This window comes from Harpia harpyja, chromosome 19 (genome assembly GCF_026419915.1).
Source record: "Harpia harpyja isolate bHarHar1 chromosome 19, bHarHar1 primary haplotype, whole genome shotgun sequence".
NCBI lineage: Eukaryota > Metazoa > Chordata > Aves > Accipitriformes > Accipitridae > Harpia > Harpia harpyja.
Genome location: NC_068958.1, coordinates 86,353 through 102,173, shown reverse-complemented (window position 1 = coordinate 102,173; position 15,821 = coordinate 86,353). Strand labels below are relative to the sequence as shown.

At 44.5% G+C, this 15,821-nt stretch overlaps 1 protein-coding gene across 10 annotated transcripts in view; it reads right to left on the bottom strand.

Annotated features, from left to right (window-relative positions):
* GARNL3 (GTPase activating Rap/RanGAP domain like 3) overlaps positions 1–12,294 on the bottom strand; it is a 54,202-nt gene extending 41,908 nt beyond the window's left edge. For 2 of the 10 annotated variants that reach the window (XM_052815968.1, XM_052815969.1), the window contains exon 1: positions 11,827–12,282. In XM_052815968.1, coding sequence (XP_052671928.1) covers positions 11,827–12,104 — 278 coding nt within the window. In that variant the 5' untranslated portion in view covers positions 12,105–12,282. Of the gene's footprint in view, positions 1–3,589; positions 3,794–11,428 lie in introns of those variants that run through there. The other 8 variants (XM_052815970.1, XM_052815971.1, XM_052815973.1 and 5 more) reach the window with 6 other exon arrangements.
* Between the last annotated feature and the right edge of the window lie 3,527 nt (positions 12,295–15,821).

The window sequence follows — 15,821 nt, the reverse complement described above, 5'->3', positions numbered from 1 at the left end:
GATCAAATGAGGAAATGTACATAAGATGACAACTCAAGGAGTGGGTTAAAAAAAAAAAAAAAATCCAACAACAGTCACTAGCACAATAAATCTTTTCGAGTCTTGGGAAAGCCAGGTCACTGTTTTGTGTCTCTGACATCTGGACAACACCAAACACAAATATAATACAAATTAGAAAGTCACCACAAAGAGCATCCGGCCTACTGTGCTTTGAACAGAACCATCTCCACCTGGATAATTTTTAGAGACTTTCATCAGTCATGCAATAGCTCTACAAAGCAGGAGACAAAGCAAGCTGAGGTTTATAAAATTGAACTACTTTCTGCCTTGTGGCAAAGCCTGCCTCAAAATGCATTAAACTAGAGGAAAATGCCATCTCGTGAATTACCTGCATGATAAACCCAGGGAGTTATGAAGGCATTTTAGAACTATCTGCATGCACACAAATTAAGTCCTACACCTTAATTTGGTGATATTTCAGCTGAGCGGAAGTCGAACTCTATCAGGAAAACATGCTGACATCCAAGCATATTAATGCTGCAGAGATAACAAAGTCAGCAGCTAATAAAAAGCTTTAAAAAATAAAATATGAAAAGAGCAGTCAAAACCAAACATTGTATAACTAAGAAATGGACATAGGTATACAACACACAAATGTACTAATGTAACAAAATACAACTTATCGAGTTAAAGGAGGACACGACATGAAAACCATTAATTTAGAAATACAAAAAGGCAAAATGTGTATTAAGGTATACACCTGGCAGCCCAGGTAAAAAGCCTGGAAAGTAATGTCCAAAACATGGTGGTAGAATTAAGAGCAGACCAGATACACTGGTCTGATCTTAATTAAGATCATTAAGATACATCCCAACAACAACTACTGCAGTAACATTTCCCAGCCAGAGAGTCACAACAAAACAAAAGACAAAGTGAGGTGCAGAGTTAAGTTTGGGTTCTACCATACAAATCTTTTCTTCCTCAACATGGAAAAGATGATTGTCCTCCACACTCTGCCAGGTGTACTCAACATTGCTTCTAGCAAAGTTCTGGAGGCCAATTAGCCCAAAGAAAGGTTCACCATGAAGACTCCCTCATGTCCATGAGAGAGAGGATGCTGAAGGAGACCATCTGATCCACAAACTTATGGTTTACCTGCATTTGCAAATACAAAGCTCTTCACAACTGGTGTGATGTCTACAAAACCATATTCTCTATCACATGAATATATCCTCTATTCCAGATTCTCAGAAAAAAATTTTTGATCTAAACAGTCCCAGCACAGTTATTAGATTTCTTTTTATTTTTTTTTTAGCATTTCCATAATGACAAGCCATAAAATAGCTGCCTTTAGGAGGCACTCCAACATACTCCAACATTCACATTTCATCAGCTTTGCTGGCCACAGAATGACAAGGAGCAGGGCTGTTTCAGAGTTCTATCATTGCATGATAGACACAATGATAAGCATGCAGACAGTAGCCAACAGCAGTGTACTACATAAAACAACAGGGAGACAGCACTGTCACATTCTGCAAGGAAACTGGCAGAGGCTTCGCACCACTGTTCATCGGGTCTTGAGAAGAGTTACCATAATACCACAGCCAGCCTCCAGTGCAATCCCATGGTCACAGACACCTGTGGTGACACAGGTGAAAAAGACGTGATATCCATGTATGGCTTGTAAGGGAACCCACAGGACTCCAATCCAGCCCAAATACCTAAGATCTATTCCTACTAAGGGTACAGAGATTCACACATGCAGCGAGACAGGGTATATTCATCAAATGATGCAGAGAACACCAAAAGCAAGCAAGTTTAATGGGAGAAATAATCTATTTTCTTAGCTTACACAATACAGACAGAAAACACAGACAAGCTCAGAAAAAGCATAAAGAACAGTTTGTGCGCCTGAAAGGTTTATGCTCCTATCCTCTCCACAAACTACATTCCAATAATTTGAGGAAATACGTTGTCTTACCACAAACACACCCTTTGGTATCAAAAGCATTCTTCCGACACCACTCTTGCTATTTAAAACACAGGAGGATATCCGAGGAAAATGTTGATTAAAACAATAGTGTTTTAATACTAATATTCTTATCCATTTGCATCCCAATTCCAAGTACCTAAACCATACCTAACTTTCAAACACACTGGTAGTCCTTTTAAAAATCAGAATTATACCCAATAGCTAATCTCTGCTTCTTCTCAGCCTAACTACTTCATAACACACTTCTACCTCACATCATACTTGTCACCTGCTTCATATCAAGCACTTAAAGGAGAATCTTACACCAACATAAATGCTACACAGACAATTGCATGAAAGTTAAGCATCTTAGCCTCAATTTATGCATAGGTAAGATTTACATTATCGCACTATTTGCATAAGCTCACATATTCCCCAATGAATTCTAGCCTACACAGCTCTTTGGCTCTCCAGTCTTGGTTACCACCAAGATTTGTACTCATCAACTCTCTGACATATCACATCATCTAAATTAAAACATATGCTGTGATTAACATTAGCTTTGCTTATTAATTTTCTTCATTGGATCACATCCTTCCTCAGTCCTAACCTGATCTACATCAGAAAAACACCGTTGGTCCAGTTATGCCAGTTTTAAAATAGTTTTCATCCTGTTAAGATGAACTGCCAGCACTGAAATACTTAGGTTTACCAGTGGCTTGGACCCTTTTGGCTTAATAATTTAAAATTTACTTGTATTGCAAAGTGTTTTAATACAAATGAGCCTTTATTCACATGAAAAAGAACCAGCTTATACACATTTGTACAGCACCCAGGGTATACTCCACCTCCCTCTTCCATTTCTTTGGGAACACAAGTACTGTTGCATAAATGTACAGTAATGAGGAAGGGAGAGAGGACCATTTTCCTCCCATTTCAACAGAAGCTTCTACAAACTTTAACAGTCCTGAAAGTCGAACAACTAAGCAAGCTTAAACATATTTGCTAATCTAAACGTTGGAATGTATTTTTAGGATCCTAGTGTCAAATCACACGTTTTGTCTTTTAGGAGTTTGACACTGGAAAGGCCTACTTGGGGGGCGGGGGGTAGTGGCAGAAGGGGGCGAGTTTGCGGATTGCACCTGTGTGATTACAACGACGTAGCCTGCACGCCTCTTGGGCTCTCCATTCTCCTTACCACCTAGATCTCTACTGGCCAGTACGGGTTAATCTGCTTTCACTGAAGAGGCAGGCGCAGGACAAGCGCCCTCAGCAATCGGGTAACTGCAGTTACCATCCCAGCGGCATCTCTTTGCAGGAGCGTAAGGCTAAATAAGCCGCGAAACCGACTCTGAAGACGCTCGCCTGGCTCCGCCCGCGCCACCTGCAGCAGCCCCCGAGGGAGGCGGCCGCAGCTCCGGGACCCCCGCTGCTCCGCTGCCTGAAGGCCAGCCGCCCCTCCGCGCGGGAGCCTCCGGCGCCGCCGCTCCGGCTGCCCCTCCAGCCCCCCGGCCGGTGAAAGCACAGCCCGGCCTCTCCGCCATCGACAGCGCGGGCCCGCACCGCATCGCGCCGCGCCCCGCCCGAGCTCGGCCCCCGCCTCCCCGGCGCCGGTACCGCTGAGTGAGGCCGAGGAAGCGGGTGGAGGCTGCCTCTGCGCTGCTCAGCTCCATGCGGGCGGCCAGCCGGAGGCCTCACCCCTCCGGCGTCTCTCCCGCGGCTCCGTCCCGCGCGGGAGAGGCGACGGGAGTTCCGCGCACACATCCCGCTATCCCGGCGCACGGCCGCCGCGCGCCCGCCCCGGCCCGCGAGCCACTCAGACGCCGCGCCAGCCGCCGCGCCGCCGCCAGGGCCCGCCGGGAGCTGTAGTCCCGGGCTGCGAGCGAGCGGCCCGGCCCGTACTTCGCAGCCGGGAGCAGAGCTCCGCGGGGAAGGGAAGCGAACGCGATCTGCGCCTCCCCGTAGCGAGGGGCCTTAGCCGGCACCGCCCCGAAGGGCCGGGCCCACGGCAGCGCCCCTCGCAAACGCCGGCTTGGTAAACGCGAAAGGCAGGGAAGCTGGCTTCCGCGGAGTCGTCGCCTCGGAGCTGGTTGCTATTTAATAGGAGCAAACCCGTTTGCCAGCTCTCTATCCACTTGTGGTACCTGCTGCATTCTAGAAGTCAGGCTTAACGCTACTACTGTTGCATCAGTAAAGGCACATAACGTGTTTTCTTAACCTGCTCACCTACAGCTCAGAATCTTTAGAAGTGCAGGCGTCTCACAGACTGATAGCCTCTGTCATGTTCAATCGCAACTGGCCAGCAGGGTGAAACCTTACCGGGGAAGAAATGACAGCTCAATTCAGTATTATTTCTTTTAACAAAGTCAGAAAGTCAGACATCACGTGGGCAGAGTCTTTCGCTTGCCAGCCGGCACCAGCCCACTTCATCGCAATTGAGTCTTCAACGATCTCCACCTGTGCGACTTTAAAAGTCTAACACATAACAAAACAGCAGCGCTTTCAAGTGTGTGAAGTTCTTCCCTCTGTTTTCTCCTTTTGCACAGACATACACTATTGTTCTCTGCCTTTTCAGGGGGTAAACATACTCTATGCTTGTCATGTGACATAAACCCTGGAGTGAGGTTTGAACCCCCACATTGGGAATCAAAGCGTAGCAAGGTGACCAAAAGTATTTTGACTGTGTGAGGACTTACCTTAAAACTTTTCAGTAGGAGTTGAAACCAATATTACAATCAACTATTATGACTAAAGATGAACCAATGTTTTGCTAGAGTAACAACTTGTATCTTGGGTAATCATAACTTGGATGACTGTATTCTGTTTAGACAAATTTCTTCAGTAATTTCAATTGCTTGTATGTTTTGTAATGAACTGCACTGCATTACTGTGTATTATTAAATACTGCAGCCATCCATGTAGTAAACTGTCATGACTTACTACACGAGGTGATTGTGTGTATATTCTTATCTTTCTTAACAACAATTATTACAAACTAGTAACTTCAGGTAATACACTAAAACTCTACTTTGAGGTCTGAATTTAATGACAAGCTTCCCTAGTGTTAAAAAGGCAGTTCAATTTCCAGAATTCATATCATTCTGGGTCTCTCTGCTTATTCTGTCAGCCACTAGAAGATGAAGAGTGACAGAAGAGGGCAAAGGACAACCATTATGCAGTAGAAGCCACCAAAGAGCAACTTTTAATTAATGCTGATCTGGGCTGGACTCAAGCTGGTGATGTACTGGTGAGGAATTCTGTCAAGCATTAGCCTTGCCTTAAAGAATTCAGACAACATAGAATGCTAAAGCTTATTACAGTTAAGACCCATTTGGATCTTCTATAAGCGAAGTTTCCAACATATTGAGACCTGAGGACAGCTTCACAATGGAGCCTCTGGCAGCAATTCTGTCTGAGTGAGTCTGCACCCTCCACCAGTTACTTGCTCCTCCTTCTTGGCTGTCAGTTCTGCCATTGTGTTTGAGGAGCCACGCTATCAGCTGCTCAATAAAGTAACTTGGGGTTAAAAAAAAAGAAAAAAAAAAAAAAGTCTTTCAAAAATGGTAGGGAGAGACTTTTTTTGGTTAACCAGGGAATTAACAGGATACAGTTGGATTGTGAGTTTAATGATTGATTTGAGCAAACTACAAGCATGAATAAAGTAATAAAATGCATTTGGAACCCAGCATATTATTATTCTGAACCTCGTATCATCATGTAGGACCACCTACAAGTTACATATCCCACAGCTGCTCAGTTTGGCAGATGGCACCTCGGGTCCAAATCAAAAAATCGTACCCATACACCCAGCCTCTCACGAAAACTGGCTGTTATTCCTAGAGAAACGTTATCTCTGTCCACAGGCAGTTGATGGCCACATCTAAGCCTACAACATAATGCTCAATAAGCAAAATCTAAATATGTTTTGGGTTTGGTTTTTTTTTTTGGTTTTTTTTTTTTTTTCAGTTTTTACCCCTAATGCTAAAATACAGTGAGAATTCCATGCATGGGGCACTTTTGGAGTAACATCTCTTCATGCTTTCTTCTGCACACTGCCTTTTTCCTCATACAGATAACAGTAGCATTTCATAGTTCTTCCAGCTAGAAATAATGCCATCAAATTTAAATCAGAAACATTTAACAATTTTTGGAATAATCTTCCTTCATTAGCTATATTATTGTGCTTTTACTCAATGTTAAATGTATGGACATGGGTCAATCCTTTACAGTGTGTCCCCTGACAAATCCTCAAAGCTGACAGGAGATAGGAATCTGCACCTTAGCAACTATATCTTTGTTTTTAAAAATTAAATCTAAAACCCCCTATGTCTACAGGCAAGAAACTCCAAGAAGCTAACTGGTTATTTACTGCAAACGATGCTGTGTACTAGTTAACTGTATCACTAAATACTGTTTGTGGCTTTGAAGGATTATCTCCCATGCATGGAAAAGATGTTCCAGTTTTGGAAATCAATGGAAATAATTCATTTTAGCCCAGTAAAATAACACACTGTAAAGAATATCTTATTTGTTTGTAGACTGCCTCTATAGAGCTCATTACATCATAACTTAAATGTCTGAACACAAATCCAACCATGTGCCACTTGAAAGTATATTTCAACTAATAACACTGTAAACTCAAAGCTGGCTGCTTATATATCAAGAAATACCCTAATGAGCATAAGCATGCATACCCAGTAAAATAACTTAAAAGGAACTTCTATACTAAAGAAACAAAAATCTTCATTGAAATACCAACAATAACCTCTTCTCAGTATTTTGCACTCAACCACAACTCTTCTTCTTTCTAAATATCTGGATTGCTTTACAAGATTGCCAAAAATGAGGCTGTTTTTCTCTTGTTCCTTCAGAAGAACCTACTTCTGTGGAAATAATGAAACAGAAAGAACCTTCCACTTAAAGTACTTAATTTCCACTTTAATGCAGTTGTCATTTACCCCATTCCTCTTCCCTTCTGTGCACTAGGTATAAAACAGAGTTAATATGAATACATGCATGCACTCAAACCTAAGTATTTGCTCTGTGGTGCCCCTCTGTCATTCTGAAGAATACCAACTTTTAAAACACAACCACTCTTTCAAACAGCAAAGAAACATACCCTGCTTCTGCACAGATCTTAGCAATTCCAACAACAGCTTTTTCTCAGCCAATTTCTTTCTAAGTATGCCTCCTGAAATGAAAAGCCTGAAAAAGTTCTGGGCCTGTCTTATGCTGTACTAAAGTCTAACAGCACGCTAAAATTCCAGTCAGGGTGGAATGCAAGCACAGAGCCTCTAGATGAAAAAGAGCCACAAAAATTGAAGTTTGAAGTTTCGGGGTATTTTTAAATATTTGCAAAAAAAAAGGGGGGGGGGCATTTCTGCAGTATGCTATAATTTCAATGCTGCAATAAATCTTGAACACGATAAAAAACACAACATTCTTTACACAAAGGGCTGCCTCCCTTACAACATGCTGTCAGCAATTCTCTTCCCATTTTCTCAAACAACAAGCACACAAAGATGGAAGTGAGAAAGGTAACAGCAAATTAAGAAAACAGTGTCTAAAGAGGTATTCTGCAAATGCATTGGCTTGGATGCTGTCTAGCTAAAATCTGGGATTCCTGTTGGCAGCTTTTAGCAATGATGTACATTTCTAGTATTCTGTTGCAGGATGCAGCATGTCTCTGCAGTAAGAGGCTGGCAGAGACACAAATAGCAGAACTGCCTTAGCTTTATTTGTAATCACTGCTGATTCTATGTCAAGTTCCATACTTCCCTCAAAAGAAAAAAACCCACATAATATGGAAACATGACTTTTATAAGCATATGTACTGAGAAACAGAGAGAGAATATTTAAAGAAGGGGACAGACAAAAAAGCCCACAGGCTATGAATTATAAAGAAGAAAGTCCGAGAAATGGAATTATGGGAATATTAAGAAAAAGAAGTTATTCACTGGAAAAGATACAGGATGGTAATAAACCTGAGGGTTCATCATCAAAATGAACCTCTACTTTGTTTAATTTCCAGAATTACATCTCCCTTAATCTGCTTCCACCTTTATAATAGCATGGGTCATTCAAGTCCATTTGGTATGGATTATATAAAGACTGACAAAGAGCTCAATTCACCAGACTTGTGGTATCTGTACTGTCAGCCAAATAGGGCTATTCTTCTCTCAAAACAAGGACTCTTCATCATTCCTTTTGTTAAGGCATTGTAAAACAAGTTTACTTTCCAACAAACTTCAGGACAGATGAGATCCTCAGCACCTTGCAGACAAGGAATATACTTTGAAAATGATTGCAGACTCTTAAGACAGGAATACAGCTGGTCTATTTCAGCCTGACAAGTAGCACTACAATTAAGATTTCAAAATAACTCTATCAATCCATTTTATCTCCTCTACTTTCCCAAAAGACCACAAACTCACTTTTCGTCACACTTCAAAAGGATGAACTTTCCTAGATGATCCTAGATGTTTGATGTCTGTTTTGTTTTTAAATGTTTGCAAAAGAAGTAATGAGGTCATGAAAACCCTGGGCACATATAGGACTAGAGTAAGACGGCTCAAATTCTACTTAAGTCCACATAGCCAGAATTTTCTACCATCTCATTATTTTTGAACCTTCAAATGTATTTAGCCAGTTAGGCACTTAGGTAGAATTCAGACCACTCAAATCTCAACAAGGTGGTCTGCATTACCTTCCATCCAGACATAAACATTTCTGCTGCATAGCCAAACTTTATTCACCAATACTGCTTCCAAGCTTTCCCCTTCACACTGTGCATTCAATGGACCTGTGCAGACCTGAAGTGGCATGGGTTGGCCACTGCCTGGGCAAGTTTGAGATTCTACACCCAGTGTAGCATACCTGCCATCTCTGAAGGCTTTCACAAGGCCAAAGTCCAGCTTGCTTACAAAACAACCATATAGAATGAGAGACAAAGTACTTCATGTAAGCTCTTAAACTAGCTATATATATATATTTATATATTTGCTTGGCGAAAAAAATGGAAAAAGACCTTAAAAATTACAATGATCAGTGCAGAGGAAGTAGGAAAATAATTTATGCTTAGTGAAAGATATTTCCAGAAAAACCTACAGTACGAGCAAGGCAAAGGACCCAGAAGGAACAGACCCTCAGCTGCTTCTTACTACCCTGCTGTGCACTGAACATTTAACAGATTGTAAAGGTATAACAGAATTTTAGCCATCTGCAGAAAGTTTTCTGTGGAAAGTACACCTACTCAGTATGCCTGCAAGTAGCAGAAACTAGTCAGTTCCAAGACGGCCAAGCAGGTAGGACAGATTTGCTATGGAATGCTGCTCTCAAGTCAAGATGCCACACCACAATGACTTCCATTCACACTATGCAACTAAAATAGTGGGCTCACATGGTGACTTGCCTGCCACATGAAAAGCAATGGAATTCAAGACACAGCTAGACAGCATCGTACTGAATACTGAGGAAAAGCCAGTCATTGCGGTTTGTGCACAGATGAAATACTAAAATAAAAATTTGACTTATAAGTAAGAAACTAGAAGTGCCACAATTGCATTCTCTGAAGTGTAGTCAGCATCACATTTGACACCAAGCAGACAGGCAGAATCTCAGTGTGCAGTGGAGAATTTGGTACATGAATGACAGGTCTGGCTTACTAGAAATAAGGGAAAAGTTCTTGCAATGACACAGCTGATGCAGAGAGGAGTGAAAATTGAAATAAAATCCAATAAAGCCAATAAATCCCAAACCAGAATGCTCGCTGTTAGGAAAAAAACAACAACCAAGGGCAACTCCAACACAGGGCTAAAACTTCAATGAGTATTTTTAAGAAGGCTAATGCACAAAATGTGTAACTTAGGGAGAAAAAAACCATGACCATTAAACTGTATTTCTTTGGGGAAAACAAAAAAGGTGTATTACATAGCTAGAACTAAAGTAAAGCATTGGAAACTTAGAATCATAGAATCATTTAGGTTGGAAAAGACCTTTAAGATCATCGAGTCCAACCATCAACAATGCCCACTAAACCAGGTCCTGAAGTGCCTTGTCTACGTGCTTTTTGAATACCTCCAGGGATGGTGACTCAACCACTTCCCTGGGCAGCCTGTTCCAATGCCTGACAACCCTTTCAGTAAAGAAATTTTTCCTAATATCCAATCTGAACCTCCCCTGGTGCAACTTGAGGCCATCTCCTCTTGTCCTATCTCCAGCCACCTGACAGAAGAGACCAGCACCCACCTTACTACAACCTCCTTTCAGGTAGTTGTAGAGAGCAATAAGGTCTCCCCTCAGCCTCCTTTTCTCCAGACTAAACAAACCCCATTCCCTCAGGCACTCCTCATAAGACTTGTGCTCCAGGCCCCTCACCAACTCGGTTGCCCTTCTCTGGACATGCTCCAGCACCTCAATGTCTTTCCTGTAGTGAGGGGCCCAAAACTGAACACAGTACTCAAGGTGTGACCTCACCGGTGCCGAGTACAGGGGAACAATCACTTCCCTGCTCCTGCTGGCCACACTATTTCTGGTACAGGCCAGGATGCCGTTGGCCTTCTTGGCCACCTGGGCACACTGCTGGCTCATATTCAGCTGGCTATCAACCAGCACCCCCAGGTCTTTTTCTGCCGGGCAGCTTTCCAGCCACTCTTCCTCAAGCCTGTAGCACTGCATGGGGTTGCTGTGACCAAGTGCAGGACCCAGCACTTGGCCTTGTTGAACCTCATACAATTGGCCTCGGCCCATCAATCCAGCCTGTCCAGATCCCTCTGTGGAGCTTTCCTACCCTCAAGCAGATCAACCCTCCCCCCCAGTTTGGTGTCATCCGCAAACCTACTGAGGGTGCACTCAATCCCCTCATCCAGATCATTAATAAAGATATTAAACAGAACCGGCCCCAAAACAGAACCCTGGGGAACACCACTTGTGACCAGCTGCCAACTGGATTTAACTCCATTCACCACAACCCTCTGGGCTCGTCCATCCAGCCATTTTTTTACCCAGCGAAGAGTACACTTGTCTAAGCCGTGAGCTGCTCAAGATTGACTGAACTCTAGCTATTTTAGCAGGTAACTGTTTGAGCCAGCCATTTCCATAAAAACAATTATTCTCAGTAATTAAAATATTTTAAATACCTCAGCAAAGCAGTGGATCAAGAAAAAAAACCCCAGTCTTTAAGAAAACAGTAGAACGCCTTGCTTTTTTAAAAATTCTGAATTTCCCAAATGGAACAATTAATCTGTACAGTTCTTAGTACAGTTTTGAGTGATTTTTAAGGCAAAGGACAAGAATTTCTTTTGCCATAGGCAATACTTTCTTATGTCTCTGAGAATACATGCGCATGCCTACCTGTACATATACGCAAGCACATAAGCATAACTGAATATATATATAGAACACAGATGTCAACAAAAGAAAATGTAGCCTTATCAAGGGTTGGAGGTTCACCCAGACCTCATTCGGCAGAGTTCTCCAAAGACCTTCTGTTTGTTGGTTTATTTAAGGCCAATCTCTGATGGCGTCTGCTCTCTTTTCTCATGTTTCCGGGTCAACATCAGGTCGGGCAGGCCGCTGCCAAAGGACGAGGAGAACGTGCGCCTCGTCTGCCCCTCCCAGGCTGGCGGCTTCGGCACCAGCCGGCCTCGCTGCCCCTCAGGAAGCCCAGCTGAGGGGCAGCCCGGCACCGCCACGCCCGCGGCCCGCCCGCGCTCCCGGAGCGGCGGTGGTTCCGAGCGCCACCCCGCCGGCCGAGCGCCCGCTGCTCTCGGACGCTCCCGAGCCAGGTAGTTACCAGAGGACGCTCAGAGGCGCCGGGCACCAGCAGCAGCTGGCCGTGAGGCTGCCCGGCGCACCTGAGAAGGGCATCGGGACGCTCTCCCGCCGCGGCACCCCCACGCTCCCGTCGGTTTCGGCGCTGCCCTGCTGACGCGGACCAGGCGAGCGCGCGGCGGCTGGGGGTGCGCTGCGACTCTCCCGCCCCCTCGCCCCCTCCGCTGCAGCGCGGCGCCTCGGCAGCCCGGGGGCCGCCGGCAGCGGACCAGGGCGCAGGCCGCGGAGCCCCGGCCCGCGCCGTTCGCCGGGTCCTAGAGCCCGCGGGTCCACGGCGCCGGCGGCGGGGAGGGCGCGGCATTGTCTGTGAGGCAGCTCGAGGGAGCGAAGCGAAGCTCCGGTTCTGTCATTGTCCTGGCCGGGGTCAGTTTCCCATTAGCTCAGTCCCTTCGGTCTGGAGATTTTGGAGGCCGTGGGTTTCATCCTGTCTTGGCCGGACACTGCTTTCTGGGCGGTCTGAAGGTCTGACCGCAAATACCGGGTGCTGTGGCAGTATGTGCCAGCGTTCGCTATGGGGGAGGGACTAGGGGCTCTGCTTAGTGCAGAAGCATAAACGGAGTAGGGGTGACAGAGGGCTGGGGAAGTGGCGCTGGGTGGGCAGTATTCCTAGCTCTCGTATGGATGAGAGGCACACTTCTGGTGACAGTGCACTAAGCGGGTAGCACTCGGGCACAGTGACAGGTGGTCCCCTGGCTTTCCTTCTCCTGGTTGTGGCAAGAGAGGGTGGGCAGGTGAGAGATGACTGCTGCTTCCTCCTTTCTGTGTTGGGTGTGTGCATTTTCATGCCAAGTCAGAGAAACATTTCGAGTATTGCAGTCTCAGTCTGTGCTGCAATTTCTCTGAGTTGTTGCGGACACATATTTAGCTAACGGTCGCAAGAGCATTCCAGACGCCTTTAGAAGGCCTTGAACAGAATAAACAAGAAGACAAAAAAAGAAAGATGCCAATTAGAAGAACACAGGTGCGCATTCCACGATAAAGGGAACTTGGCACAAAGAACCTCAATTCAGCAGTTTATCTTGAGCAATTAGACTGAGACAAGTTTCGCATGTTTTAGTTAGTATAACCAATTATGCCTTATGTTTATGCGCGTGTACAGAGTTAGTATAACCAATTGTGTCCTATGTTTATGCGCGTGTACAGAGTTAGTATAACCAATTGTGTCCTATGTTTATGCGTGTGTACAGAGTTAGTATAACCAATTATATTTTAGCTTATGGCGCATGGACAGCTGATGTTTAGCTTGACAAGGTATATAAGCACGCTGTTTGGGCAATAAAGGGAGAACAACTTTAACCGTATCGGTGTCCGGTTGTTACTCAGCTCACGTCTCCAGATGGTTCCCTGCAACACTGAGTACCACCACCTACTGAAGGCTGGAGTTAGCTGGGTACCTAAGCGAGCCTGATGGTCCTTGAGGGCTATGTGACATACCGGTAATGAAATGGAGCTGGAGGAGGTGACCAAAACAGTGTAGAGTAAATCTTAATTGTGAGAACAATGACAAGCCTCAGAGTAGGGGATGGTTCTGGGAGGGCTGTGCGGTTGCCTGGCTGCTCAGTAACTGTTCTTGCCTTTTGCAGGTGCTGACATATAGCCTGGCAGTTGAAGGACTGTCACAGTTGGGAGCTCTGTAGAGAGAGATCTGCGGCCAGCCACAGAGGACAAGCTCAGACTTGCACCCTCGGCACAGCTAAGTCCTGCGGCTATGTTGCACGTGAGGGAGGCTGGACGGGTGGAAGGTGGTTGTGTCCTAGTTGGGGATGGGGAAGAGTGTGTGACAGTCTGCGTGCTGCTGGGTGGAAGGAGCTGGAGGGGGCAGGGTTTGAGACTGAAGCTGAGTGTGGGTACTGAGCAGGACCCAGGTTTGCTGAGCAGTGGCAATTTGAGTGATGTGTCAAGTGGTTAAGTAGCTTGAACTACAAATGTTCAGAATGTGGGTAACAGCCTAAAAAAAATTACTATTTTACATCATAAATATTTCCCTAGCTGCAGTATTTTACCTTTGTTCTGTGAGGCATTTCTGGTTAGTCTTTAGGGTGGGATTTACTGGCCAGAGGCAACTGTTTTAGAAGTGCTGTTAGTGACTGCAGGAGGAATATTACTAGTTGTCACAAATGCTTCTCTCTTAGCAGGTTCTGCTTTCCTTAAGAAAAGGCTAGTTGCTTGTAATAAACGTCACTGGCTCTGGATGTTTGCCTGTGGAGCTGAGAGTACCCCCAAAAATTATGTTAATTGTCCCTAATGTGGATGAATTAGTGCTTACGGTGTTGCAGGTAGGTTCAGTGGAAGTACATTCTCACGTGGGTCTGCTGGTTCTCCTGCAGGGAAACTTTTAAAGCTGTGGGCAAAAATTCCTCAGGTTCTCTTTGCTGTTTTCCTGCTCATACGTGCTTTGGTGTTTCTTACTTAAAACTGAGGATTCAGAGTCTTTCACTTATGGTTTATTTTTTAGAGTTTGTAGCTGAGGGTTGCTTACTCAGGGGTTGTAGTTTACTTTGTGAGCGTCAGTATTTGTCAGGGTTTAGAGTTTACTCACTTACTGATCAGGCATGAGGATTTAAAATCTATCATTATCCATAAACTTCAAATCCCCAACAACCATTTTGGTTCCAAGATTTGAAGTTTATAACTTAGGTTCAGGATTGATGACTTACAAAAATGGAACTGTCTAAATCCTAAGATAATAAACTGTAAGCCCTAAACACTAGGCTGTGAACCCTTCTGTGAGGTTTGTAATCTTCTCCTGTGCCAACCAGGGTTCAGCTCTGTGCTTTCATCCAGGGTCTGGAGTTGATATGCTGCAGTCACCTCACACAAAATCGGACTGCTAAGGTAATGAGCGAGCTGAGAGCTGTGAAAATGTCTTGTGGGGTTTTATTCTAGAGGTAGGGCAGAGTACAGACAGGTGAAATCAGGGCTTTTCCTCTCAAATACCAGAGCTGAATCCTATCCCTGAAGCAAAAAGGGGGTGGGTTTGACAGTTACTTAAGTTTCTTGCCTTGTCAAGGGCAGGAGCAGGATGCGATCCTTCCCTACTGGACTGATGAACAGTGGTCCAGCAATGGCTCCTCAGGTGTCACAGGGGAAGGGGGAGCATGCTGGCACTGAGCTGTGTGATACACTCACTCCCGGGTGTCATTTATGTGCATTCATTAATGAATGATTGCTTTATTCTTTCAACTCTTGTCCATATGACAGAGCTGCTACAGAAGCGACCCGGTAGACATACTGACAAAGAAAGATATCTCCCCGAGATGTCCCTCATAAGCTCAGCCAAAACCCTCTTGATGGGGCATAGTCAGCAGGACAAAAATACTTTGATGGGTGTTGGACAAAGAAACTGTGATAACAAGCTGCCCTTCTAGGAAAACAGGAGTCGGCAACAATTACACTAGGAACCAATGTCCTACACCCACTTATGTATCCACACCAAAAAGGTATAAAAAGTAACTCACTACCTACCCAAAATGAGCTTCTCTGCCAGAGCTTCCTTGCATGAGATCATCTGGACAAACTGGACCCTTGCCAGGGACACGTGGCTGGCTCCAGACTCCACGATGCAGATAGTCTTTGAAGTGAGGCTTTTCTGTCATCGATTAGCCTCACTCCTGGAAGCTGTTTGGCGAGTGTCGTACCGGTAAAACCTCACATAATGTATTTATAGGCGTGCACACAGGTAAAGGTTTATAAATATATGCTTGCTTCACTAGTTGGAATTCTGTAATATCTTGTAATATACATATATTTGCTTTACTCTTGCAATACATGCTTTCCTAGTGGTAATTTTGTAGTGACTTGTAATGTGTGTATATATACACACTATATATACTACTTTTATATATATGTATATATATTTGTTTTTAATAATAGTAATTTTGTAGTAATTTGTAATAAAGAAATTCTCAGAAACCCAGACCTCCACATCCTTGTATATTGTGGAATTCTGAGAACTCCACAGTCATGATCTTTACATGCCTGTGGGTCAGGTAACCCTCATAGGTCATGACTGTGACCA